The sequence below is a fragment of the Ceratotherium simum genome, chromosome 19 (assembly GCF_057802395.1).
Source record: "Ceratotherium simum simum isolate JZ-2026a chromosome 19, ASM5780239v1, whole genome shotgun sequence".
Classification (NCBI taxonomy): Eukaryota; Metazoa; Chordata; class Mammalia; order Perissodactyla; family Rhinocerotidae; genus Ceratotherium; species Ceratotherium simum.
Genome location: NC_141918.1, coordinates 32,122,568 through 32,148,710, shown reverse-complemented (window position 1 = coordinate 32,148,710; position 26,143 = coordinate 32,122,568). Strand labels below are relative to the sequence as shown.

The 26,143-nt window shown below is 39.1% G+C and overlaps 1 protein-coding gene across 2 annotated transcripts in view; it reads right to left on the bottom strand.

Annotated features, from left to right (window-relative positions):
- Positions 1–26,143, bottom strand: part of FIG4 (FIG4 phosphoinositide 5-phosphatase) — a 124,050-nt gene that overhangs the window by 28,141 nt on the left and 69,766 nt on the right. Inside the window, exons 19-22 of one of the 2 annotated variants that reach the window (XM_004422205.3) lie at positions 23,892–23,975; positions 21,916–22,111; positions 20,577–20,659; positions 16,490–16,576 (exon numbers count right to left, since the gene is read on the bottom strand). In XM_004422205.3, the coding sequence (XP_004422262.1) occupies positions 16,490–16,576; positions 20,577–20,659; positions 21,916–22,111; positions 23,892–23,975 (450 nt within the window). Of the gene's footprint in view, positions 1–16,489; positions 16,577–20,576; positions 20,660–21,915; positions 22,112–23,891; positions 23,976–26,143 lie in introns of those variants that run through there. The other variant, XR_015555249.1, reaches the window with a different exon arrangement.

Genomic DNA, 26,143 nt, shown 5'->3' with positions numbered 1-26,143 from the left:
CGTCAATGGACTAAATGCCCCAATTAAAAGGCATAGGGTGGCTGAATGGATAAAACACCAAGACCCATATATATGCTGCATACAAGAGACACACTTCAGACCTAAAGACACTCACAAACCGAAAGTGAAGGGATGGAAAAAGATACTCCACGCAAATGGCAATGAAAAGAAAGCTGGGGTAGCAGTACTCATATCAGACAAAATAGACTTTAAAACAAAAACTGTAAAAAGAGATAAAGAAGGGCATTACATAATGATCAAGGGAACAATCCAACAAGAGGATATAACACTTGTAAATATCTATGCACCCAATGTAGGTGCACCTAAATATATAAAGCAATTATTAACAGACATAAAAACAGAAAAAGACAGTAACACAATAATAGTAGGGGACTTTAACACTCCACTTACACCAACAGATAGATCATCCAAACAGAAGATCAATAAGGAAACATTGGCCTTAAATGACACACTAGAACATATTGACCTAGTAGATATATACAGAGCATTCCATCCAAAAACCAAAGAATACATGTTCTTTTCAAATGCACATGGAACATTCTCCAGGACTGATCACATATTAGGCCACAAAACGAGTCTCCATAAATTTAAGAAGATTGAAATAATACCAAGCATCTTTTCTGACCACAACAGTATGAAACTGGAAATCAACTATAGGAAGAAAATCAGAAAAGCCATAAATACGTGGAGATGAAACAAAATGCTACTGAACAACGACTGGGTCAACGAAGAAATCAAAGAAATCAAAAAATACCTGGAGACAAATGAAAATGAAAATACGACATGCCAGAATTTATGGGATACAGCAATAGCGGTTCTAAGAGGGAAGTTTATAGCAATACAGGCCTCAAATAAACAATCTAACAATGCACCTAAAGGAACTGGAAAAAGAAGAACAAACAAAGCCCAAAATCAGTAGAAGGGAAATCATAAAAATCAGAGCAGAAATAAATGAAATAGAGACTAAAAACACAATAGAAAAAATTAATAAAACCAAGAGCTGGTTCTTTGAAAAGATCAACAAAATTGACAAACCTTTAGCTAGACTCACCAAGAAAAAAAGAGAGAAGGCACAAATAAGTAAAATCAGAAATGAAAGAGGAGAAATTACAACAGACACCTCATAAATACAAAAGATTATAAGAGAATACTATGAAAAGCTATATGCCAACCAATTCGACAATCTGGAAGAAATGGATAAATTCTTAGAATCATACAACCTTCCAAAACAGGATCAAGAAGAAGTAGAGAATTTGAATAGACCAATCACCAGTAAGGAGATCGAAACAGTAATCACAAACCTCCCCAAAAATAAAAGTCCAGGACCAGACGGCTTCCTTGGTGAATTCTACCAAACATTCAAAGAAGACTTAATACTTATCCTTCTCAAACTCTTCCAAAAATTGAGGAGAGGGGGAAGCTCCTTAACTCATTCTACAAAGCCAACATTACCCTGATACCAAAACCAGACAAGGACAACACAAAAAAAGAAAATTACAGGCCAATAACACTGATGAACATTGATGCAAAAATCCTCAACAAAATACTAGCAAATCGCACACAACAATACGTTAAAAAGATTATACACCATGATCAAGTGGGATTTATTCCAGGTATGCAGGGATGGTTCAACATTTGCAAATCAATCAACGTAATACAACACATTAATAAAATGAAGAATAAAAATCACATGATTATCTCAATAGATGCAGAGAAAGCATTTGACAAGATACAGCATCCATTTATGATAAAAACTCTGAATAAAATGGGTATAGAAGGAAAGTACCTCAACATAATAAAGGCCATATATGACAAACCCACAGCTAATATCATCCTCAATGGTGAAAAACTGAAACCTATCCCTCTAAGAACAGGAACCAGACAAGGATGCCTACTGTCACCACTCCTATTTAACATAGTACTGGAAGTCCTAGCCAGAGCAATCAGGCAAGAAAAAGAAATAAAAGGGATCCAAATTGGAAAGGAAGAAGTGAAACTGTCACTATTTGCAGATGACATGATTTTAGATATAGAAAACCCTAAAGAATCCACCAGAAAACTTTTAGAAGTAATACACGAATACAGTAAAGTTGCAGGATACAAAATCAACATACAAGAATCAGTTGCATTTCTATACACTAACAATGAAGTAGGAGAAAGAGAAATTAAGAATACCATCCCATTTATAATTGCAACAAAAAGAATAAAATACCTAGGAATAAACTTAACCAAAGAGGTGAAAGATCTGTACACCGAAAACTATAAAACATTGCTGAAAGAAATTGAAGAAGACACAAAGAAATGGAAAGATATTCTGTGCTCTTGGATTGCAAGAATTAACATAGTTAAGATGTCCATACTTCCTAAAGCAATCTATAGATTCAATGCAATCCCTATCAAAGTTCCAACAACATTTTCCACTGAAATAAAAGAAAGAATCCTAAAATTTATATGGAACAACAAAAGACCCCAAACAGACAAAGGAATCCTGAGAAAAAAGAACAAAGCTGGAGGTATCACACTCCCTGATTTCAAAATATACTACAAAGCTATAGTAACCAAAACAGCATGGTACTGGCACAAAAACAGACACACAGATCAATGGAATAGAATCAAAAGCCCAGAAATAAACCCACACATCTATGGACAGCTAATCTTTGACAAAGGAGCCAAGAACATACAATGGAGAAAAGAAAGTCTCTTCAACAAATGGTGTTGGGAAAACTGGATAGCCATATGCAAAAAAATGAAAGTAGACCCTTACCTTACACCATACACAAAAATTAACTCCAAATGGATTAAAGACTTGAATGTAAGACCTGAAACTACGAAACTTCTAGAAGAAAACATAGGCAGTACGCTCTTCGACATCAGTCTTAGCAACATATTTTCAAGCACCATGTCTGACCGGGCAAGAGAAACAATAGAAAAAATAAACAAATGGGACTACATCAAACTAAAAAGCTTCTGCAAAGCAAAGGAAACCATCAACAAAACGAAAAGACAACCTAACAATTGGGAGAAGATATTTGCAAACCATATATCTAATAAGGGCTTAATCTCCAAAATATATGAAGAACTCATGCATCTCAACAACAAAAAAACTAACAACTCAATTAAAAAATGGGCAAAAGACCTGAACAGACATTTCTCCCAAGAAGATATACAGATGGCCAACAGACACATGAAAAGATGTTCAAAATCATTAACTATCAGGGAAATGCAAATCAAAACTACAATGAGATGTCACCTCATGCCCGTCAGAATGGCTATAATTAACAAGACAGGAAACAACATGTGTTGGAGAGGATATGGAGAGAAGGGAACTCTCATACACTGCTGGTGGGAGTGCAAACTGGTGCAGCCACTATGGAAAACAGTATGGAGATTCCTCAAAAAATCAAGGCTAGAACTACCATATGATCCAGCTATTCCACTGCTGGGTATTTACCCAAAGAACTTGAAAACACCAATGCATAAAGATACATGCACCCCTGTGTTCATTGCAGCAGTATTCACAATAGCCAAGACTTGGAAGCAACCTAAGTGCCCACCAAGGGACGAATGGATAAAGAAGATGTGGTATATATACACAATGTAATACTACTCAGCCATAAGAAACGATGAAATCCAGCCATTTGTGACAACATGGATGGACACTGAGGGTATTACGCAAAGTGAAATAAGTCAGAGGGAGAAGGTCAAATACCGTATGATTTCCTTCATTAAGTAGTAGATAATAACAACAATAAACAAACACACAGAGACACAGATTGGATTGGTGGTTACCAGAGGGGATGGGGGGAGGGAGGAGGGCGAAAGGGATAATTCGGCACATGTGTGTGGTGATGGGTTGTAATTAGTATTTGGGTGGTGAACATGATGTAATCTATGCAGAAACAGAAGTATAATGATGTACACCTGAAATTTATACAATGTTATAAACCAACGTTACTGCAATAAACAAAAAATTAAAAAAAAAAAAAACAACCTAACTTTACACCTCAAGGAACTAGAAAAAGAAGAATAAATTAAGCCCAAAGTTAGCAGAAGAAAGGAAATAATAAAGATTAAAGCAGAAATAACGAAATAGAGAATAGATAAATAATAGCAAAGATTGACAAAACCAAGGTTTGCTTCTTTGAAAAAATAAACAAAATAGACTAGACTCAGACTCACCAAGAAGAAAAGAGAGAGGACCCAAATCAATAAAATTATAAATTAAAGAGGAAACGCTACAAAAGATATCACAGAAATATAAAGAATCTTAAGAGACTACTATGAGCAACTACACACCAACAAACTGGACAACTCATAAGAACCGGATGAATTCCTAGAAACATACAACCTACCAAGATGGAATCATGAAGAAATAGAAAATCCAAACAGACTAATAATGAGTAAGGCGACTGCATCAGTAACGAAAAAACCTCCCAACAAAGAAAAGCCTGGGACCAGATAGTTTCACTGGTGAATTCTACCAAATATTTAAAGAATTAACACCAATACTTCTCAAACTCTTCCAAAACACTGAAGAGTAGAGAATACTACTAAACTCACTTTATGAGGCCAGGATTACCCTCATACCAAGCCAGATAAGGACACTACAAGAAAAGAAAACTACAGGCCAATATCCCCAATGAATATAGATGCAAAAATTCTCAACAAAATACTAGCAAACCAATTCAACAGCATATTAAAAGGATCATACACCATGATCAAATGGGATTCATCCTTGTGATGTATAGATGGTTCAACATATGCAAATCAATAAATGTGATACATATTAACAGAAAGAAAGATAAAAAACACATGATCATCTCAATAGATACAAAAAAGCATTTGACAAAATTCAACATCCATTCATGATAAAAACTCTCAATAAATTGTGTATAGAAGGGATGTACCTCAACATAATAAAGATCTTTTATGACAAGCCCACAGCTAACATCGTACTCAATGGTGAAGGTTAAAAGCTTTTCCTCTAAGATCAGGCAAAAGACAAGGGTGCCCACTCTCACCACTCCTATTCAACATAGTACTGGAAGTCCTAGCCAGAGGAATCAGGTAAGAAAAAGAAATAAAAGGCATCCAAATAGGAAAGGAAGAAGTAAAATTATCTCTGTTTGCAGATGATATGATCTTATATATAGAAAATCCTAAAGACTCTACCAAAAAAATGTTAGAACTCATAAATTAATTCAGTAAATTTGCAGGATATAAAGTCAACATACAAAAATCAGTTACATTTCTATACACTAACAACAAATTATCTGAAAAAGAAATGAAGAAAATGATCCCATTTACAACAGCATCAAAAACAATAAAATACACAGGAATAAATTTAACCAAGGAGGTGAAAGATCTGTACAATGAAAACTATGAGACATTGATGAAAGAAATTGAAGAACACACAAATAAACGGAAATATATCCCATGTTCCTGGACAGGAAGAATTAATACTGTTAAAAAGCCCACACTACCCAAAGTAATCTATAGATTCAATACAATCCCTATCAAGATTCCAATGGCATTTTTTTACAGAACTAGAACAAACAATCCTAAAATTCATATGGAACCACAAAAGATCCCAAATAGCCAAAGCAATCCTGAGAAAGAAGAACAAAGCTGGAGGCATCACAGTTCCTGATTTCAAACTATATTACAAAGCTATAGTAATCAAAACACTATGGTAACAGCAGTAAAATAGATGCATAGACCAATGGAACATAAGTGAGAGCCCAGAAATAAACCCATGCATACATGGCCAACTAATATTTGACAAGGGAGCCAAGAATACTCAATGGAGAAAAGATAGTCTCTTCAATAAATGGTGCTGGGAAAACTGAACATTCCCATGGAAAAGAATGAAATTGGACCCCTATCTTACACTTTACATAAAAATTAACTCCAAATGGATTAAAGACTTAACTATAAGACCTGAAGCTATAAAACTCCTAGAAGAAAACATAGGAAAAAAGCTCCCTGACGTTGGTCTTGGCAATGATTTTATGGATATGACACCAAAAGCACAAGCAACAATAGCAAAAATAAACAAGTAAGACTATATCAAACTAAAAAACTTATGTACAGCAAAAAGAAATGATCAACAAAATCAAAGGCAACCTATGGAATGGGAGAAAATATTTGCAAACTACATATATTAAGGGGTTAACATCCAAAATATATAAGGAACTCATACCACTCAATAGCAAAAAAACAAATGATCCAATTTAAAAACAGGCAAAGAGGGAGCTGGACTGGTGGTGTAGTGGTTAAGTTCACGTGCTCTGCTTCAGTAGCCTGGGGTTCGCAAGTTCAGATCCCGGGTGCGGACCTATGCACCGCTCATCAAGCCATGCTGTGGCGACACACCACGTACAAAATACAGGAAGATGGGCACAGATGTTACCTCCTTTTGCTGAGGATGATTGGCAACAGATGTTAGCTCAGGGCCAATCTTCCTCACCAAAAAAAAAAAAAAAAAAAGGCGGGGCGGGGTGGGGAGAAGGACTTGAATAGACATTTTTTCCAAAGAAGACACACAATTGGCTAACAGGAACATGAAAATGTACTCAAGATCACTAACCATCAGGGAAATGCAAATCAAAACCACAATAAGATACCACCTCACACCTGTTAGAATGGCTATTATCAAAAAGACAAGAGATAACAAGTGCTGATGAGGATATAGAGAAAAGGGCACCCTGGAGCACTGTTGGTGGGAATGTAAACTGGTACAGCCACTATGGAAAACACGCATGTTCCTCAGAAAAGTAAAAACAGACATACATATGATTCAGCAATCCCACTTCTGGGTATATATCTGAAGGAAAGGAAATCACTGTCTTGAAGAGATATCTGCACCCTAAAGTTCACTGCAGCATTATTTACAATAGCCAAGACATGGAAACAACCCAAGTGTCAATAGATGGATGAATGGATTAAAAAAATGTGAGGTGTGTGTGTATAACGGAATATTCTTTGGCCATAAAAAGGAAGGAAATTCTGCCATCTGTGACAACATGTATGGCCCTTGAGGACATTATGCTAAGTGAAATAAGTCACCCAGAAAAAGACAAATGCTATATGATCTCACTTACATGAGGAATCTAAAAAAAACAAATTCATAGAAACAGAGAACAGACTGGTGGTTGCCAGAGGCGGAGGCTATGGGATAGGGGAAATGGGTGAAGGGGGTCAAAAGGTCCAAACTTCCAGTTATAAAATAAATAGGTTCTGGGGATGTAATGTACAGCATGGTGAATACAGTTAACAATACCGTACTGCATATTTGAAAGTTACTAAGAAAGTAGATTTTTAAAAGTTATCAACACACACAGACACACACACACACATATACACACAGACAAAAAATTGTAATTATGTAAGGTGATGGATGTGTTAACTAACCTTATTGTGGTAATCATTTTGTAATAGATACATATATCAAATCATTGCATGGTATACCTTAAACTTACCCAATGTTATACATCAATTATATCTCAATAAAGATGAACAACAACAAAAAAATAAAATAAAATAAGGAAATCCTGGTCCTATTTTAGCCTGTCCTACTAACCTAATGTATAAGTTAAATAATATGGACAGCAGTAGTTTGTCAATTGAGAAAATCATGAGACACCTGCAAAGAACTCTGAGTTGCTCCACCTAAAACTGAAAATAAACTATAGTGAACTAAAAACTTACAAATATGTATCATTTGTCTTGCCATTTGCTTCAAATTGCTAACCTTGGCATTTCTTCCTCACACTTAATTATTGCATAATATGCCTAAAAGACATAAAACTACTAAATATCAAATATTACTCATTCGTAATTTATTTAACGCTTACTGTGCACCAGGTATCCTGTTAGGGACTGGGATACAAAGGCAGATAAGCCCTGCTCTCAAGTAACTCATAGTCGTTTTAGATTTGTTCTAGATTAAAAACACCACATACTGAGTTCTATTTACCAAAGACTTTCTGTTCCAATAAAATTGGGAGGGATGGCAGAAGGATGTTTATGAAATATGAGCAGACCTTTAATTACGAAAACATAATGCAACTGATTTCCATAGTAGTATTCCTCAAATTTCTTCATAAGACCATAAGGAAAATGAGTAATAATATAAAATGTTAAACATGGAAAATTACTTATATAACTTCAAAAGACTCTTGATGCCTGTTGGTGAATTCAAACACAATTAGAACTTAATGAGGTTTGTACTTGTTAAATAATGTGTAAAAGCCCCAAGGGGTTCTGAGTCACACATAGGATGGTATAGCTATATTTAAACATAAAATTGAAATGTTTTTTCTTGTATTTCAACCAAAAATTTATCTTAACTGAAAAAACCTCTCGTGTATGGTAAAGAAAACAAGGGCAATGAACACATCCTACCTGGGCACACGTCTTCACTGTGCAAAAGGAATGGCTGTCAGGAAGCCACGGTGACATAGCATAGGCTTGGTAATCACTCCATCTGCCCAAAACCATCCCACTCACCTTCCATACACAAAATTGATGATAATTTGGTAAACCAACAAAATAACAAAAGGTTAAACAGTTACAAAATGTGATTCTTGTATACAAAGCTAAGCAAATCAATGAGTAATAGCCCTCACATGGCTGTATCAGATATCTAAATCTGTTCCCCAGGATTAACCTGGTTGCTCATGGCTAAAAATATATGTAAATCCATGATAAATTCTTCATCTCTATCACTAATTGAAAGATTTTTCCCCTGTAATCTGACCATGGATTTCCAGAAAATTTAAAAGGCATGCATAATAAACTATTTAACTTGGACCCCCTTAGAAAAAGAAATTTAACTAACTTGCTTTTTAAATCAAGAGCAGAAAACCTAAAATTATTTCCTCTCTCTAATCTAAAACCTCTTGAGCCCCAGACCAATCATCTTGGATGTCCTATTATTGTCACAAATGAACCTCAGCCCCTACACTTGCGTTTGTTGTGTGTTTCCAATCCTGGTAACCCACCACCAGATTTAGTCAACCAAGCTAGAAAACTCCTAGCCTCTCACATGTTCCTTACAACCAATTCACTACCAAGTTTTACCAAGCCTAGTTTACCAAAACTCCTAGCCTCTCACATGTTCCTTACAACCCATTCACTACCAAGTTTTATCAAGATTCCACCTTTACAAAATAATCCCCCTTCTTGATTTTAACCATCAATAGCAGACTCCAATCACTTTTTTGTCCTGATGTTTCCAAAAGATATGTTGTTAATCTCTCTGTCTCCAATCCATTCGCCGCGCTATTTCCAGAATGACCTTTCTAAAATGCAAATATAAGCCTATCACTCTTCTGATTAAAACAGGCTTTTAGGATAAGGGTCACTCTCTCTCACTTAACATCTCCTCCTGATCTTGTTCCTACCTGTGCATGTCTTTCATGGACTATTTCTTTTTATTAGACACACAGAATTACATACAGATTTGAGCCTCTGCCCTATGTCCTCCTTGTCTTTTTCAACCAGATAACTCCCTCTTTCCCTTAGAATTTAGCCCAAGGGTTAAGCCTGCCCAGAAATCTCTGTCTGATTTGGATTCTTCTCTGCACTCCCACAGTCTCCTCTGCTAACACCTTCACAGCACCTCCCTAGTACCTGGAAACACTGACCCACTGGCCAGTGTATATCCTCAGAGGCAGGACTGTATCTCATTCAACCACGTACTGCGAGCATCTAACCTGGCACATAGCAAGCATTCAATAAATATCTGTCATTTAATGCCTTTAATGCCCTACCAGTAAGGCATTTAATACCTTGCCTTACAAAAGAGCTATGTTACTGGAAAAAAACCAACAACAAAGAAACTCATGTTAAGGGGGTACGTAAGACCTCATCCGAATGGCGAAAGCTCTCAAAAATGGAATCCTATGCAGTCACAAAAATAAAACAGGCAACACGCTTAATTAAAAAAATATCAAAGTCATTTTAGATACCTTAAATTAATAACACAAGTATCTACAATTATATTTACATTTATTATTCCTTATATGCTAGAAACTTTTCAGGATAGCCCTCCCAGAAAGTTTCAACAAATTCACCTTGTTTCATTAAATTTATCTCATTTAACAGAGCATGCAGATACTACTGTAGATAATACTCCAACAAAGAGGCATTCACTTCATATCTACATGTCTAACGGCTTTCTCATTTTGACTTTCAGCTATAGCTTCTGCTACCTCCTTCCTTTGCATGCTCATCTCGGCTCTCAATTCGTGGTAAGTAAGCAGAGTGTATTTTCCAAGGCCTGCATTTATTTTACTCACTATGGATATATCACAGCAACCTCTCTCATCTCTTCCTGACCCCTTTTCTTCCTGACCTTTCTTCTCTTTTTCTAATTGTTTCCAACAGGAATCACTCACACATACTTTCATTCAATCAACAAACGTTTATTAAGTGCCTAGACAGAGCTAAGTTTCTTTTTGTTTTTTGTTTTGTGAGGAAGATTAGCCTTGAGCTAACATCTGTTGCCAATCTTCCTCTTTTTGCTGAGGAAGACTGGCCCTGAGCTAACATCTGTGCCCATCTTCCTCTATTTTTTTATGTGTGGGACACCTGCCACAGCATGGCTTGATGAGTGGTGCGTAGGCCCACATCCGGGATCTGAACCTGTGGACCCCGGGCCGATGAAGTGGAGTGTGCAAACTTAACCACTATGCCACCAGGTCGGCCCCCAGGGCTAAGTTTTTTAATTCATGTGGTTCCAGAAAAAATGCATTTATATAAATCCAACCTGTGACTGTTACCCGTGGTAAGAAATGAACTTTGCATGGCAATCCAGTACACACATGCTATATTTACTCACAGAAACAAAATTCCATGAAACAAGACTTAACTATACTATGTGCCATGCACTGGAAGATTCCACTGGATTCAATTCAGTTCTATTTCTTTTTTTTTTTTTTTTATAAATTCTTTTTTTTTATAATTTTATTTTTATTTATTTTTTCCCCCCAAAGCCCCAGTAGATAGTTGTATGTCATAGCTGCACATCCTTCCAGTTGCTGTAGGTGGGACGCGGCCTCAGCGTGGCCGGACAAGCGGTGCATCTGTGCGCGCCCGGGATCCGAACCCCGGCCGCCAGCAGCGGAGCGCGTGCACTTAACCGCTAAGCCACGGGGCCGGCCCTCAGTTCTATTTCATTTCATTGTGTGGAGGCCTACTAAATTAATTTCATGGCCCACTAATGAGTCAAGAATTACAGTGTGAACAGCACTGTTCTAGAAGACATGAAGAAAACTTGTGTTTAGAGAGATTACTGTATTAAAAAAAAGAAAAAGGTAAAACTACCTTGGAGGGGATGGAGAGAGGATGGTGAGGGAGAAAAAGGGAAAGAGAGAGGAAAGTAGAAGTAAAAGAAATAGGAGGGGGCCAGGGGACAGAAAGAGATCATTAAAAATAGAAAAGATACATAGGCAAAGCCAGAGAGGGTCAAAGACCAAAGGGAAGGCCAGAATGAAAGAGAAAGGAAGACTGTTGCAGAAATTTCCGGGGTTAGGGAAGGGGTCACAGTCTGGTCCGTGGGCTGAGGAGTTGTTTTCACCTATTGTCTCCCGCCTGTGGAGGGAACTGGCTGATGAATCATTGATCACTCTCCCAACTGCTCTAATCCTTAAACCTTTAAAGACTATGCTCTCCGGGGTTTAGAAAAGATAACCAGAGTTACCCCTTAAGGTGGAAATACTTATTTAGCCTGCAGCACAGAGACCAGAGCATTATTTGCAGAAGACTGGATGAAATCAATGGGGGAGGACCCCCAGAGAGGGACTTGTATATAAGGAATACATTATTGAAAACGATACCATGAAAAGTAAACAAAGTTAATCACGGCCATTGTGTCATGCTCATCCCATCAGTGTGAAAGGTATGCTAATTCTGACTGTGTAAGAGCACCCTCTGATTTGTGAAACGCTCGCCCCAGCAGAAGCCCATACCCAGGGGCATTCACTCCAAGGTAAGTAAATGCTTCTTATGATGAGAAATACTTAGGGAATAAATTCAACCTTATGGTCCTAAAACAGTAAACACATTTATTTACCTTATATTACATTTCAGCTTATCCTGTGTTGGAAGCATCCTAAATTAGACAGTATTTATCCAAACTTTATGTATTATATTTTGAACCATTTCTTAGAGGTAGTTTTTAAACGAGTGAGATATATTCCTGGAATAGGTGAGCCACGGAATAGCAGGCACTAATAATACATGTGCTCATGTTCTTTTTAACCTACACTGATTGGCATTGGTTGCTTAGTTAACAACTCCCAGAGAACTGGTAGGAGAGTAAAATGAGAACAGGTTGGTCTTGCATGAACACACTGAATCACCGCTGGGCCACACAGCACCCCACCTGCCCCGGCACAGCAAGTCCTTCCACTGGGGTCTATCTCACTCTGCATTTGGTCCCAGGTGTAAGTGGAAGCAGGACAGAGGAAAAAAAAAAAAAACGGGAAAAACCTGCTGTGCTGACTTTTTTTCTATCAGTGTGCAGTAGGGGAAGAAAAAAACAGGAGAGGGCAGAGGGCTTATGAGCAGGAAAGAGAATAGGGGAAGAACTGAAAAATGCTCAAGGATGGGGGAAAAAGAAGCCACTGGGAGGGTGGCTGAAAACCAGGGAGACACTGGGTGAGGTGGGCTTCCAGGGATGCTCAGGGGGCCTCAGACAGACTCCGACAGCAATGGGAGGGAGAGGGAGTTGAGATTCGGTACATTTTAACAAATATTTACTAAGCACTCAATTTAAGGTACTATTCCTACAGGGGGCACAAAGATGAGCTGCCCTCTAGGAACTTATAATCTAGCAGGAGAGCAATAACCCCAACTAGGAGCAGCACTGTCCTGACGATGGATATACAACCTCTACACCATGAGGTGAGTCAAGCAAAGTGTGCTTGCCCAGGAAGCATGTCTACATCAGGGACAATATGCTGGGTAGTGGGAAAAGAATAAAGGTAAATTCTCTTTAAATATTAAAAAATAATTCAAGATCATCAGAGCAGAAACATTACGTTTGTATATAGAGGGGTCTACCAATCCAGATCATGTCAGAGGACCAGAGTGAGGGCTGTCTGCACCATTAACCCAGTACTTCTACCACTGGGGCTATAAAAGAGGCTGGTAACACTAGGCATTTATAGCTTAGTGATGGAGAGCCAGGCTGTCTGGGTTGGAATCCTGGTTCCTCCACTTGCTAACTGTTTGACCTTGGGCAAGTTGCATAACTTTGTGCTTCAGTTTTTCCATCTGTAAAATGAAGATGATAGTAAGATCTACTTCATAGGTTATTGTGAGAATTGAGTTAATACACGTTAAGGGACATAGAACAGTGCCCATCACAAACTGAGTGCTCAGGAAGTGTTGGCTGATGTCACTCCTCCCTAATCACCCCCATACACTCGGGGAGTGGTCCTAGTCAAAGGGAGGGGGTCACACTCAAACAAAATACAATTTGGAGTATTTGGGCTGACAGTGTAGATGTTGACCAGTTTGGGTTTAATATTCACTTCTAAGAAATGTCCTGCGAGACCTTGAAGTGTGGAAAGTGTCCGGCTCCCCCACGCAGGTTTCTGCACCTCTGCTTCAGGAGCCCCTGCTCCACTGGCTCCTTGCCAGCTACTTACTGTCAATATTTGTTACATTTGGTGTTGTATTTACCTCATATTTAGAAAAGGAATATGGGTATGCCTCACGGCTTCAAGAAAAATTGGTAAGATGATGAATAATCCAGAGATGAGTAGATACATATGTACAAAAAATTAAAATAAACTTATTACCATTTTAAAATATACTAGAACCTAAAACATAAAATAAGAATTTCACTAATCTCATATAAATCTAATTTCTCTTGGTTTTGGCATAGTTTTAGAAATCTAAAAATGAATAGTTGACATTTTAAGAACCTAGTTACAGAGTTTCAATTTAAAGCATGCACCCATGTGCCTGTGCACACACACACACATACACACACACACAAACAATACTACTACTCTTGGGCAGTTGCCATGACAACATAATGCAGAGCTTACCAGGCTCTTTGTTATCCTGCTGAGGATGCTGTGCAAAAACACACTCACGTTAGTCTTTACTAATTAAGTGGAAAAGGTTAAAAAACATTCTAGATTCACAGGGTTTTCATACTGCTAGGACTCAGAAAAGCAAATACTAAATATTTTAAGAAAAGAATTTAAAAGTACTAACTGCAAAACCAATTACAGAGCAAAGTAGACATGATATTGAAGAAAACAGGGGAAAACGTTTTTCTTTTATTTTGTATGCTATATTCATTTCATCATCTTCTCCTCCTAAGTTGTGCCATACTATTTTAACGGGATAATCAATTTGTATAATACAGTTTGGTTATTAATAGTCTCTTATTTTACTAACACATTTAAATACTTTCCTTTTTTTTTTTTTGTGAGGAAGATCAGCCCTGAGCTAACATCCGATGCCAAGCTTACTCTTTTTGCTGAGGAAGACCAGCCCTGGGCTAACATCTGTGCCCATCTTCCTCTACTTTATATGGGACGTCGCCACAGCATGGCTTGCCAAGCGGTGCGTCGGTGCGTGCCCGGGATCCGAACCTGGGAGCCCCTGGCTGCCGCAGCAGAGCACAAGCACTTAACTGCTAGGCCACGGGGCCAGCCCCAACACTTCCCTTTTTTGGCCACATCTATTTCAATTTGTTTGGGAGCCCATACTTCCATATGCTAATTAGACATAAGAAAGAAAAACTGTCTCTAAATTAATGGGAGTTTATTTGTTTAAAAAAAAGAGGAAAAAAAGAAAAAAATAGTGGCAGGGGAGAGAAAGAAGGGCTGAAGAGCCCTTTTGAAGGCTGTGATAAAACACTGTCTCGGTTTTCCTTCCCCTTCTCTGATCAGCCGTCTCTGCCTCCCTGGCAGGTTTCTCTCTCTCTGTCTCAGCTGCTAGACCCAGATCCCCTTAAGACTCAGCTGTGGACCTTTTCTCAGTCTAGTATCTCTTCCTAGGTGGTCTCATCCTCATCCAGTGGCTTTAATTATCACCCACATGCATTTACATCCCAGCAGGCTCTCTTCTGAGTTCCAGATCAGTTGACCCAACTGCCTCCCAAACATGGCCACTTTGATGCTACTTTAAAGGCACACTGGATCCTCCTGCAGTGCTCCTTACCTCAGTAAATGGCAGCTCTGAATGGTCCTAACACAGGCGTACTCAACACCTATCTGCTAAATGTATAAATGAACGAATCAATCAATCAAATCTGTTACACAAACCAAAAAACCTAAGGTTCATCCTTGATAAGGCCTTCTTCCTTTCCCTCCAGTGACCAAGTCCTGTCCTAAATATTCCCCAAATCCATCCCATTTCCAAATTCCTCCCAGCCACTACTCTCTAAAGCACTAGTCTTTGCCTGGATGACGATAATGGCCTCAACTATCAACCAGGAACGTGCAGATGTAGTACACCAAGAAGTTAGGCAATCAGTGTCTATTAAACAATTTATTGAACAAGCTGATAAAGGTGGTCTAAGAAGAGGGAAGAGAACCTTTACTAAATGTCAGCTATATGCCAGGCACGGATCTAGATGCCTTGCATATACCACCTCATTTAATCTCCACTGTGACCTATTTTCCAGAAGAAACTCAACTGAGCATATGGCATCAGGGAGCCTCTCCTGGTCACAGCCTTTGCTTTGTTTGGTCCCAAAAAGCAGAGAATAATGATGAATATGAAGAAGATGATGACGATGATGGTGATGATCACAACTTACTGAGAACTTTTTCCAGACACTGTTCTAAGCACTTTGCATGCATTATTTCATTTAAGCCTACCACCCTCCTATGAAGCAGGTGCTATTATCCCATTCTGCAGAAGAGAAAACTGAGCCACACGAGACTTAAGTTACTTGCTCAGGGTAAAAAAACTAAGAAGTGGTAGAGCTGTGATTCAGGATATGAACCTAGTTCTGTTTAAGAATTTACTAAACACCTGTTTAACTTACAGCAAGTTATTAGAACTGGTGGGGATATACAGCTAGAAGAGACAAACCCATCCCTGCTCTCAAGGGTCTTGTAGTGAACCTGAGGAGCCTGTCTCCAGGGTCAGAGCTGCTTTCTCATCCCACCTCTACCCAGTGGAGAGCAGATTCCATGGAGGAAGCCTCCACCAACTCCAATCCCACCTCCAAAGGGTGCATTTCAAGTAAAGTCAAGGCTGCCAATGACTTGGCATCTTGCCCATCCCCACAGCTACCCAGTTTTCCTTGGATAAAGTACCAGGAGGAGATGCTTTAGTGCTTACACTAGTATGGTGACACGACTGAATATTTTTCTTACAAAGTCTTAAAAAAAAAAAAAAAGCACATAATATAAAATATATAGTAGCATAAATAATATAAAATAGCATAAATACAAAGATTTTTTTAAAGGTGTAATTTAGTACTTACAATTTGATAACTCCATCTGGGCCCCTGGAATAGAGCTGCTGGTTGCCTTTGTCTTGTTTATGTTGACTCTGACCCAGCTGAACAAATCTACAAATTACAATGGATAAAAAGTAAACTAAAGAAGAAACTACTTGCAATAAATTCAGTAGATCACACGAAATGGTATGAGCTTTCCAATGACAGCGGTATGCTTATTTCAGAAAGGCACACAAGAGTACCCTACGTAACACAAGACTTTACTTACAAATGGCTGCCTGATTTTAGAGTGGGTTTGTTAGAGGCAAAGGAGGTGGGATTCTGCTTAAAATGTAAACCATAACCATAGATATAAGAATGAAGTGAAATGTGCACTTCATTGCATTTCTACTTACTTAAACGTGATACAGAACTTGAACCAAAATGTTCCTGAAACCAGGAAGAGGATCTTTCAGGGCCTCACATATCTGAGGGTGACTGCAGCAGGAAGCACGGGGAAACATGAGGGGAGGCATTTGCAGTGAGGCAAATGACAAGGAAAGGGTAGATCAGGCCAGGGATCCATCTCCTGAAGGAGGAATGCTGCTGAGAACCCAGGACATGGAGTCAGCTCCCTTAGGACCACAAGAATCCCCAAGTCTACTCCAGCCACTCCTGAGAGTACTTTCAGCTGAGACAGATGGAACTGAAGAGACAACCTGCTGAGCACCACTGCCACACCACGCCTTCCTAGAGAAGACTGGAACAACACTAATCCAGGCTTGACGCTAAGAGCCAAAGGGAATCACCCCAGGCCAGCTCAGCAGCAGAAGAGGATATCCAGTGATGGGCAGAGGGCCACCAGCTATTTCTCAAGTGCATACCTGTCTGAAGTGCAGCCTGTGCTACAATATCCATCCTCCCCTCAGGGACACAGACTGTAGTTTTGTCCTAATGCCCCTGTGAGGTGACAGGGCAGGATTAAAGGGGTGATTCCCTTTCCACTTTTCTATTATTAAAATATTTTCTTTTGATGACAATGGATATTTCATAGTTTATTTTTTATTAGCTTTTTTAAAGGTCGAGAAAAGTACTGCAGAAACCAATTATTGAATCATTACACTGCTACTCAAAACTTTTTTTTTTTTTTTTTTTTTGCTGAGGAAGATTCTCTCTGAGCTAACATCTGCTGCCAATCTTCCTCTTTTTGTATGTGAGCCACCAGAGCATGGCCACTGACAGACAAGGGGTGTAGGTCCGCGCCCAGGAACTGAACCCAGGACGCTGAAGCGGAGTGTGCCAACTTAACCACTAGGCCACCAGGGCTGCCCCTACTGGAAAACTTTTAAATAGTTTCCCCCCCTTTTTTTTTGTGAGGAAGATGGGCCCTGAGCTAACATCTGTCAATCCTCTTTTTTTTTTTTTTTGCTGAGGAAGACTGGCCCTGGGCTAACATCCATGCCCATCTTCCTCTACTTTATATTGGACGCTGCCATAGCATGGCTTGACAAGCGGTGCACTGGTGCGCACCTGGGATCTGAACCGGTGAACCCCGGGCCGCCGCAGCGGAGCACACGCGCTTAACCGCTTGCGCCACCGGGCCAGCCCCTAAATAGTTTCCTTTTATCCAACTTTTACCTTCAGCAAGTGAATATTTTTGATCCATTTTTTGGGAAGAATGTCATACAATACCTAATGTTTGTACAGAACTTTAAAATGCCCAAATCATATGCACAATCACTGTCAGAATTAAAAAAAGAGATTTGGCAGGGGTCTGAGGCTTTGAGAAAGTAAGCAGAAAACTTCCAGGTGTGGTCAAGAAAGCAAACCGAAGATATGAGAAAAGATGGGGGCAAAGGAAGGTATAGGGAACAGGGCTCAGAAATGAGAACAAAACTTCAAAACCGAGAAACGCGCAGGAGTTGAACGGTGGTTGAGGCCCAGTGTAGGAAGAGCAGGCAGAGAGCAGGAACCTGAAGGACAAGCTGCGGAAGCCAGTTCCGGCTGCATGGCTTCCCTCCCCACGCTGTGTGTGGTAGTCCGGGCGGGAGCCCTGACAGGCGAGCCAGGCCAGCGCACGGTCTTTACACGCACAAACTTTGGCGGGTACCAGCCGACTGGGTGCAGCAATGCAGTGGGACAGGGCACCTGCCAATTTAGGGCAGAACTACATGGGCTCTCGCCCTGCCCTTCAGGCTCTGCCCTCTGGATCAGAGGAGGCACTAAGAGCCCTAGGGCCTGGCTGGGGCCAGAGGGGGTACCAGTCAGTCCCTGAACATCCTTGGCCAACCCCCGGCACAGCTACCCCCCAGATACTGACAGAGAGCAGCTTCCTCTGCCTACAGCAAGGCCCATGACAGATGGAGAGGGGAGATGTCCCTACTGCCAGTAGGGACAGTCTGCTCATAGGATGGGGCTATTCACAGAGAGGGAAGAGATGGCCAGGCCCCCTGCTTCTCCCCTTCTCCCCAGGTCTGCATCACAAGCACGGGCAGCTGACATTATCCAGAGGACTGCACAGTCGAAAATCTCAAGATACCCAAGAACCACAGGCTAGGTCTCCTAGACAAGTCACTGAATGGCTCTTTCCGTGCTCTTAGCCTAGAAAGAGGGATAATAATATCTTTTCAATCTACTACACAGTTGTCTAAGGAACAAATAAAACACTGTAAAGTGTCACACTAATCAAAGGAAGAGGTGTTGTTTTTCAGCATATCAAACTCAGAATCTTATTCCAGGACATGGATTCCTTCTTCCCCTGTGGTAATCCCTTCCCTATAGGCCCCGGCATCCTTCTTAGACTGTTTCCCGGGGATGCTGTGGCTCAACAAAGCTGAATCTCACTCCCCAAGAAGGGAGAACTGCAAGTGGGCCTCAGAGGCAGTCTGAGCTAAAAAGCCTCCAGGTGAAAGTCATGCTTGAAGCAAGAGACATTTTCTTCTGCTTAATTAAGGTGAGCCAAAATTTCAGTCCCCGACATGTACACTCAGCATTCTCTGCAATAAAGGGTCATATTATTCAGTCACTAACCCCAAACAATTCGTTCTTCCAGACCATGTTACTTACAAAGGGCCACTTCTACTACCGAAGAGTTTAGCTGCACTGTGGTGACAGCTGTGAGGAATAAGTGACTGCATGTCTGTGTGCCAGGAGTGCGGAGGGTGTGGCTGCATTCTGAATGACTAAATTAGCTTCTGGTAAGACAGCGATGCGGAGTCACCTCAGTGCTTTTGCAGTCAAGAAATGCTGTGCATTTTTATATTTTACATTTATATAGCAGATCTCACTAGTTTCAAGTAAAAAGCTGACAATATCCGGCTCGATGGATTCTACAAATGAAATACTCTCCTTAAAAAAGAACAGAAGATCATTGCTCATTTATATTATAGTTTACATAAGCCAAACTTATATGAAGGAAGTGGGACGGTGTTCACATGCAATAATCAAGTCTTCTCAATGCATGTATTAGGCTGGTTACAGCATGTTTACAGTGGTCTTGTCAGGTTCTTGAGGATTTCTAGGTGAGGGATTCTTTTGAGAATCTGATAACTATGTATGAATCTCCTCAGAAAAACATACATAGACACAAAATTATGTATATAATTTCAAGGAATGCCTTTTGGTGGATCCTCTCCTTTCAGCTAGATCTACCTAATAAAGGTCTAGAACATTCTGAATTGGCACCATTATATCACTGCTTCCTTTTTCCTCCTTAGCCACCACTCCCATCAGCACCCCCGAGCTAACACGAATGCAAGGTCCTCAATCATCAATATCCCAGGTTCATTTTTTAAGAAAATATCTGATCTGGAGGATTTGTTAATGCAGGAATGCAGGAATGTATTTGTATTTCAGTTTGCAGCTTATATATGGACAGTGAAAATATATGTATGTATCATAAATTTTTTATCTTTGAGGGGCACTGAGAGTCTCAGGCAGGAGGCCCTTTAACTCCATATATAAATCAATGTTTCAGAATTTGAACTCTTAAATGCTACTACTATACTCAAAGCGGAATTCATTTCCTTCTGTATTGTTGACTATTCTCATTTTTTAAAAGTTATGCTAGCTATAAGTTACTGTAATAATACATGTGTATTTTTTTCTTAACCTCTACATGGAAGTAGTTTACCTTGAATAAATGGAGAGATCTTCTTCCGAGAGGCCATCCGAGAGGTTAATTCCATATACCTCTTTCATGGGCTGGACCACATTCTGGGGTTAAAAAAGAAGGAATCAAGAAGAATTTTTAGACATCTAGCATATTATTTTCAAAGATGAAGAAAATGAACCTGTGAATTTTTCCACAAAAGCAATCACAATGTCTCTTCAATCTATTCATTAAACTTCTCAGTTAATGGTTTTTTAAAAATCTGATTTCATTACCACTAAAAATAGTTTGTTTTGGGGTAAAAAAAATGTTAAATAATTACTAGTTGCTTTCGTATAATGCTGGACTAGGCAAACTTTTTCTGCAAAGGGTCAGACAGTAAACATTATAGGTTCTTTGGGTCATACTGTCTCTGTTGCAACTACTCAACTCTGCTGTTAGAGTGCTAAAGCAGCCATAGACACTATGTAAAGAAACAGGCATGGCTGGGTTCCAATAAAACTTTATTGACACAAACAGACAGCAGGCTGGATTTAGCCAATCAATTGTGGTTTGCCAACTCCTGGAATAATGGATTCAGTTCTTTTTTTTTTTTTTTTTTTTTAAAGATTTTATTTATTTATATTTTCCCCCCAAAGCCCCAGTAGATAGTTGTGTGTCATAGCTGCACATCCTTCTAGTTGCTGTATGTGGGACGCGGCCTCAGCATGGCCGGAGAAGCAGCGCGTCGGTGTGAGCCCGGGATCCGAACCCGGGTCGCCAGCAGTGGAGCGCGCTCACTCAACCACCAAGCCACGGGGCCGGCCTGGATTCAGTTCTTATATTATCACATTTTATTTGCCATATCTACCTCTAATGGCTTTTGGCTATTTCTAGAAATCAAACTTCCCCAAAGCTAGATTTGCTTCTTTTGTAGTTTACTTCCCTTTTATTTTCCCTTAATGTATTGGCAACGTCAAAATGAACAGGATGAATTTCCCACTGGGGCTATGCAAAGATCATGAGGCCCAGGTCAAACCCTGCTTTCCAACAATGTGCTGAGCAAGGGAATAAACGGATCTCAAGTGGATGGGCTGCTCAAAGAGGGACAGGATTCTCTTAAAAATTCTGAAGTGATAAGAAATCCACTCTTATACATGGGAGCAAAAATACCGACTTCATTTAAAAATGAAACCATTTCAATAACATCTATGCTAAATTTAGTATTCATCTCTGCAGTGTCTCAAACACCACACATTAGAATGGTGCGAGGGAGGTAATGTGACCTTTTCTCGCTCTCAGCCTTTTAACTGAAAGTAGAATTTTAGAGATCATTTTCCAGAGCCCCATGCTGGACCACACAAGCTCCTCTCCCCCACACCTCGGTCACTTTGGCACTGTCTCCCGTGTCGCTCATCTTCACTGGAGTGGAGCGCTGAGACACAGAGCCCTCCTCTTCCCGGTCAGTCCCAGAGTCATCCTCAGAGCTGCTGGACACAGCCTCCTCGCTGGGGGGTGGCGGGGCACTGGCTGCCGTTTTCCTCTGTAGTACTGCTTCTTCTCTATTGCTTTTGTTTCTTTAAAAAGATGAATGTGGATGCAAAGCATCTTTAAACTGAACCCTCAACACTCACTATGCATCATTCCGTCCCAAAGCCTTAGTCCTAGTGAAGCATAAGAAAATGACTGTGAGAAACTAGTTTCTGGGTTCAAGTTGTGCTAAAGGGAAAACCTTAACATTTTAACCATGTACATGTACTGACCTTATATGAATTTAACCCCTGTTATAAATTCAGAAAATAAACCAGTATGTGTGTGTAAACCAGTGCAGAAACGTCTTCTCACCACTTGGTTACTGTGCCTTCCTTTGGTAACTGATATCAATATTTTCAAAATTTATGGTACAATAATGGAAGCCTATATGTTTGAGATATTAGTAAAATTACCTATAACTTATAAAAGCTTCAAGAAAAGGTCAACAGCCAAATCCACATATATTTCCTTCTCTCCTACGATTTTTATCAATCACAGTATCAGCTGATAATTTGGACCAAGGTAATGAGCAACTGATGAACATAAACTAAATTTTAAAATTTATTACATTATTAGTAAATAATTATATTTGCTGGACATTCCTTCCAAGAGTAGGAAATAGATGGAAAAAAAAAAAAACAGAAAAAACCCCACACTTCAAAAAATATTTACTTTTGTTTTAGTTCCAAATTTGAGAGTAGTAAAAATATTGTTTTTTTTAATTTAGAAAATATTTTATAGTAATCCTTTTGGCTTTTATGAAAAATATTTAATATTTCACTGTTATAAAAAAATTCTCTACAGGGGACTTAAAATACCATAATATTCTGAAATGTTCTAGGAAAGGAAAATGCAATACTATTTGGCCATGTGTTAGATATTATAGAAAATAAACTAGTTTCTGACTTTCTGCAACTAAAAATTAAAGTTGATAGCACTTCTGTGCTATACTTTAATATAGCTGGTCATTTTCATATTTGTCCCAGGAACTCCTTGATTTCCAAACTCCTGAGGACATCCTTTCTTTTAAATTCGTTACATCTGGTCCAGGGCTTAACATGCAGCTATTTAAGGCCACATATTTAAGCCACAGAAATGGTGTATCTGGAAAATAGTAATATATATCCCACTGTATAAATCACATGTAGCTAGAATCCAATTAGGACCCCATACACACTCCCAAATACAATTATGACTAAGTATCTACAGTCTGGCCAAAGTCTAGAAGAAATCTTATCACTGGGATTATTCAGGTCAGTGGCAGTAACAGAGATTCTTATGCTAGAACACAACACATTTCACTAGTCTCTAAGATGTAAACGTGGTTTGCCTTCTTCCTCATATTATTGGATATAATAAAATAACAGTCTTCCCCAAAACAACGTTACAGTAATATACAGAAAATATATTAATTTCTCTATCTGAATATATTTGCTTTAAAGTTTCCTCAGGATGCCAACAAAAAATAAATACAACGAATATAAATCCTTACCTAAGTATTTGATAATGTGAGAAACAAAGGATGCTGAGCTATTTATAGGATATAACACATAATATCTGCTACCTGTCTTTATGCCAGCTGTGATATTCCTAATTTAAAATAATAAAATGCACTGTGTTGCTGAAATTCCCATAAATTCTACTTTCAATTTTGAACACTTTAGTGATCACAGTGCTATAAATAAACTATCTGTATATGCAATAAATAGACTATGCCCCAAACTATGTGACTTGAAGTTATTAGTTTTGGGTGGAAATTATATTGCAAGGGCTATATTATTTTACACGAATTGTTACAATTTCATTCTATATGCAAATCCTTACCCCAGTACTGATTTTCCGGTTTCATCTGGTTTACGTACAGTAAATGGACTTGGATCAATGCCAACGGTCTTAGGCATAAAGTCGCTGAAGAAATGGAAAAAAAAATTTCATATGAATCAGTGTCCATCCAGATATTGGCTTCCATTCAATGCACATTCTTACACTATTTCTTCTTAGCCCTCGGAGCTACATTTATTGTGAGTCAAATGTTCAGGGGTGCTCCAGTGATCAGGGCCATAAAACCCCATGAACCACCGGCACCAGGTTAACTTCAATGTTATCAGTCTTCACTGTGAATTTTCTTTACGGTTATGAGGGCCAGTAGTTTTGAACTCAAGATTTTGTTTACTGGAACAGAGCTGATGTCTGAATTACTGCTAGGATGTAAACCCTCTGGTTATGTATCATAATTAGTTTTCAGGTAAAATTAAACTCATAAAAACCAATGGTAAAACACTAGGCCGCTCAGTTTTATGGACAACGTTTTGATTACACTATACCACCTCAGGAGGCTGACATAAGGATCAAAAACAGCGGTCTGAAGTGTCAACAGCTGCCTCATTAGGCTGAGCTTAATTCATTAAAGCACTGTTGGAACACTTGAAATAGAAACTTTTAATTTACCACTTACTAAGATAAGCTGAAGCCACTTCCCCACTGTGCAAGGCCCACCTTACCACTACCGCTGAAGCCAGACCAAGCTCCTTAGTAGATGCCAAAAAGGCAACGGTTGCATGATTTATGCTGATAAGACTTATGGCCCTGGCAAGGATACTGCTCCACGGGTAACTCTACGTTAGACTTTTTGAAGGAAAAGAAAGTAACATTAAATCTGACTCAAAATGCTTATTTAATGGTTTTGAAAATGTCATTTTTATTTATTTTTTCTTGTGAGGAAGATCGGCCCTGAGCCAACATCTGCCAATCCTCCTCTTTTTGCTGAGGAAGACTGGCCCTGGGCTAACATCCATGCCCATCTTCCTTCCCTTTATATGGGATGCCGCCACAGCATGGCTTGACAAGTGGTGCGTCGGTGCGTGCCTGGGATCCGAACCGGCGAACCCCGGGCCACCGCAGTGGAGCACACGCACTTAACCGCACCAGGCTGGCCCCGAAAATGTCATTTTTAAAATATAAGTGGTTTAATTTTTCCTTCTTTCTTTTTGAACATAGACATTTGATCCTCATTATTTGTGGACTCCATATTTGAGAATTTGTTTACTCACTAAAATTTATTTGTAACCCCCAAATCAACACTCAGAGCTTTCATGACCACTGGCAGATGTGTACAAGTGCACAACAGTGAAAAACTGGAGTAAGCCAATGCTCACGTTCCCAGCTGAGGCAGAACAAGGTCACACTCTGCCTTCTTGTTTTAGTTCTCATACTGTCAACAAGTGTCCTTTTCACAGTCTATTTAGTGCCATGTTTTTCACATTTGGGTGCTTTTTGTTGGTGATCTCGCTGTCTAAAATGGCCCCCAAGCACAGTGCTGAAGCTGTCTAGTGTTTCTAAGCACAAGAAAGTTTTGTGTAACAGAAAAAATATGTGTGTTAGGGAAGCTTCATTCAGGCATGAGTTATAGTATTGTGAGTTCAATGTTAATGAATTGACAATATACATTAAATAAGGTATCTTTAAATAGAAGCACATAAAACAAGATTATGTATTGATTGGTTGACAAAAATGTTGTGACCAGAGGCTCACAGGAACCTAACTCTGTACTTCCCCTAGAGCAACAGTTGAAAATTCAGTGTTTGCAGGAACTTTATAGAACATAACTCCTGCAAATAAAGAAAATAAACTGTACATCTGTATGTACACATATATGTACCATCACTCATCCTTTGCTGAGTTGAAAAATTCTGGAAATGACAACAATCTTACAGTTAAAACTGCTAAACTTTAACAAGTTTAACAGAAAACCAAACAGGTAAAAATTTCAAACTTTATATTTGAAACTGAAGCAAAATGCAGAGTGATTTTTAGGAAACAAAAGCATAAAATATTTCTGCATGTACCACATTAAGTTTACGCATACATATATCACATTTGAAGAAAATGTAAAAGACAAAAACGTAAACCTTATTAGAAAACATAATAATCAAGAAGTGATTTGCTTTGCCTAATTTTCTTATCATAGTCCTATCATTTTCTCAAAGGCCCCACCAAACTCTAAAAGAGACACAGAAAAATGAAGTACAGTCATGTGCCACATAACATTTCGGTCAACGATGGACCGCATATACGAT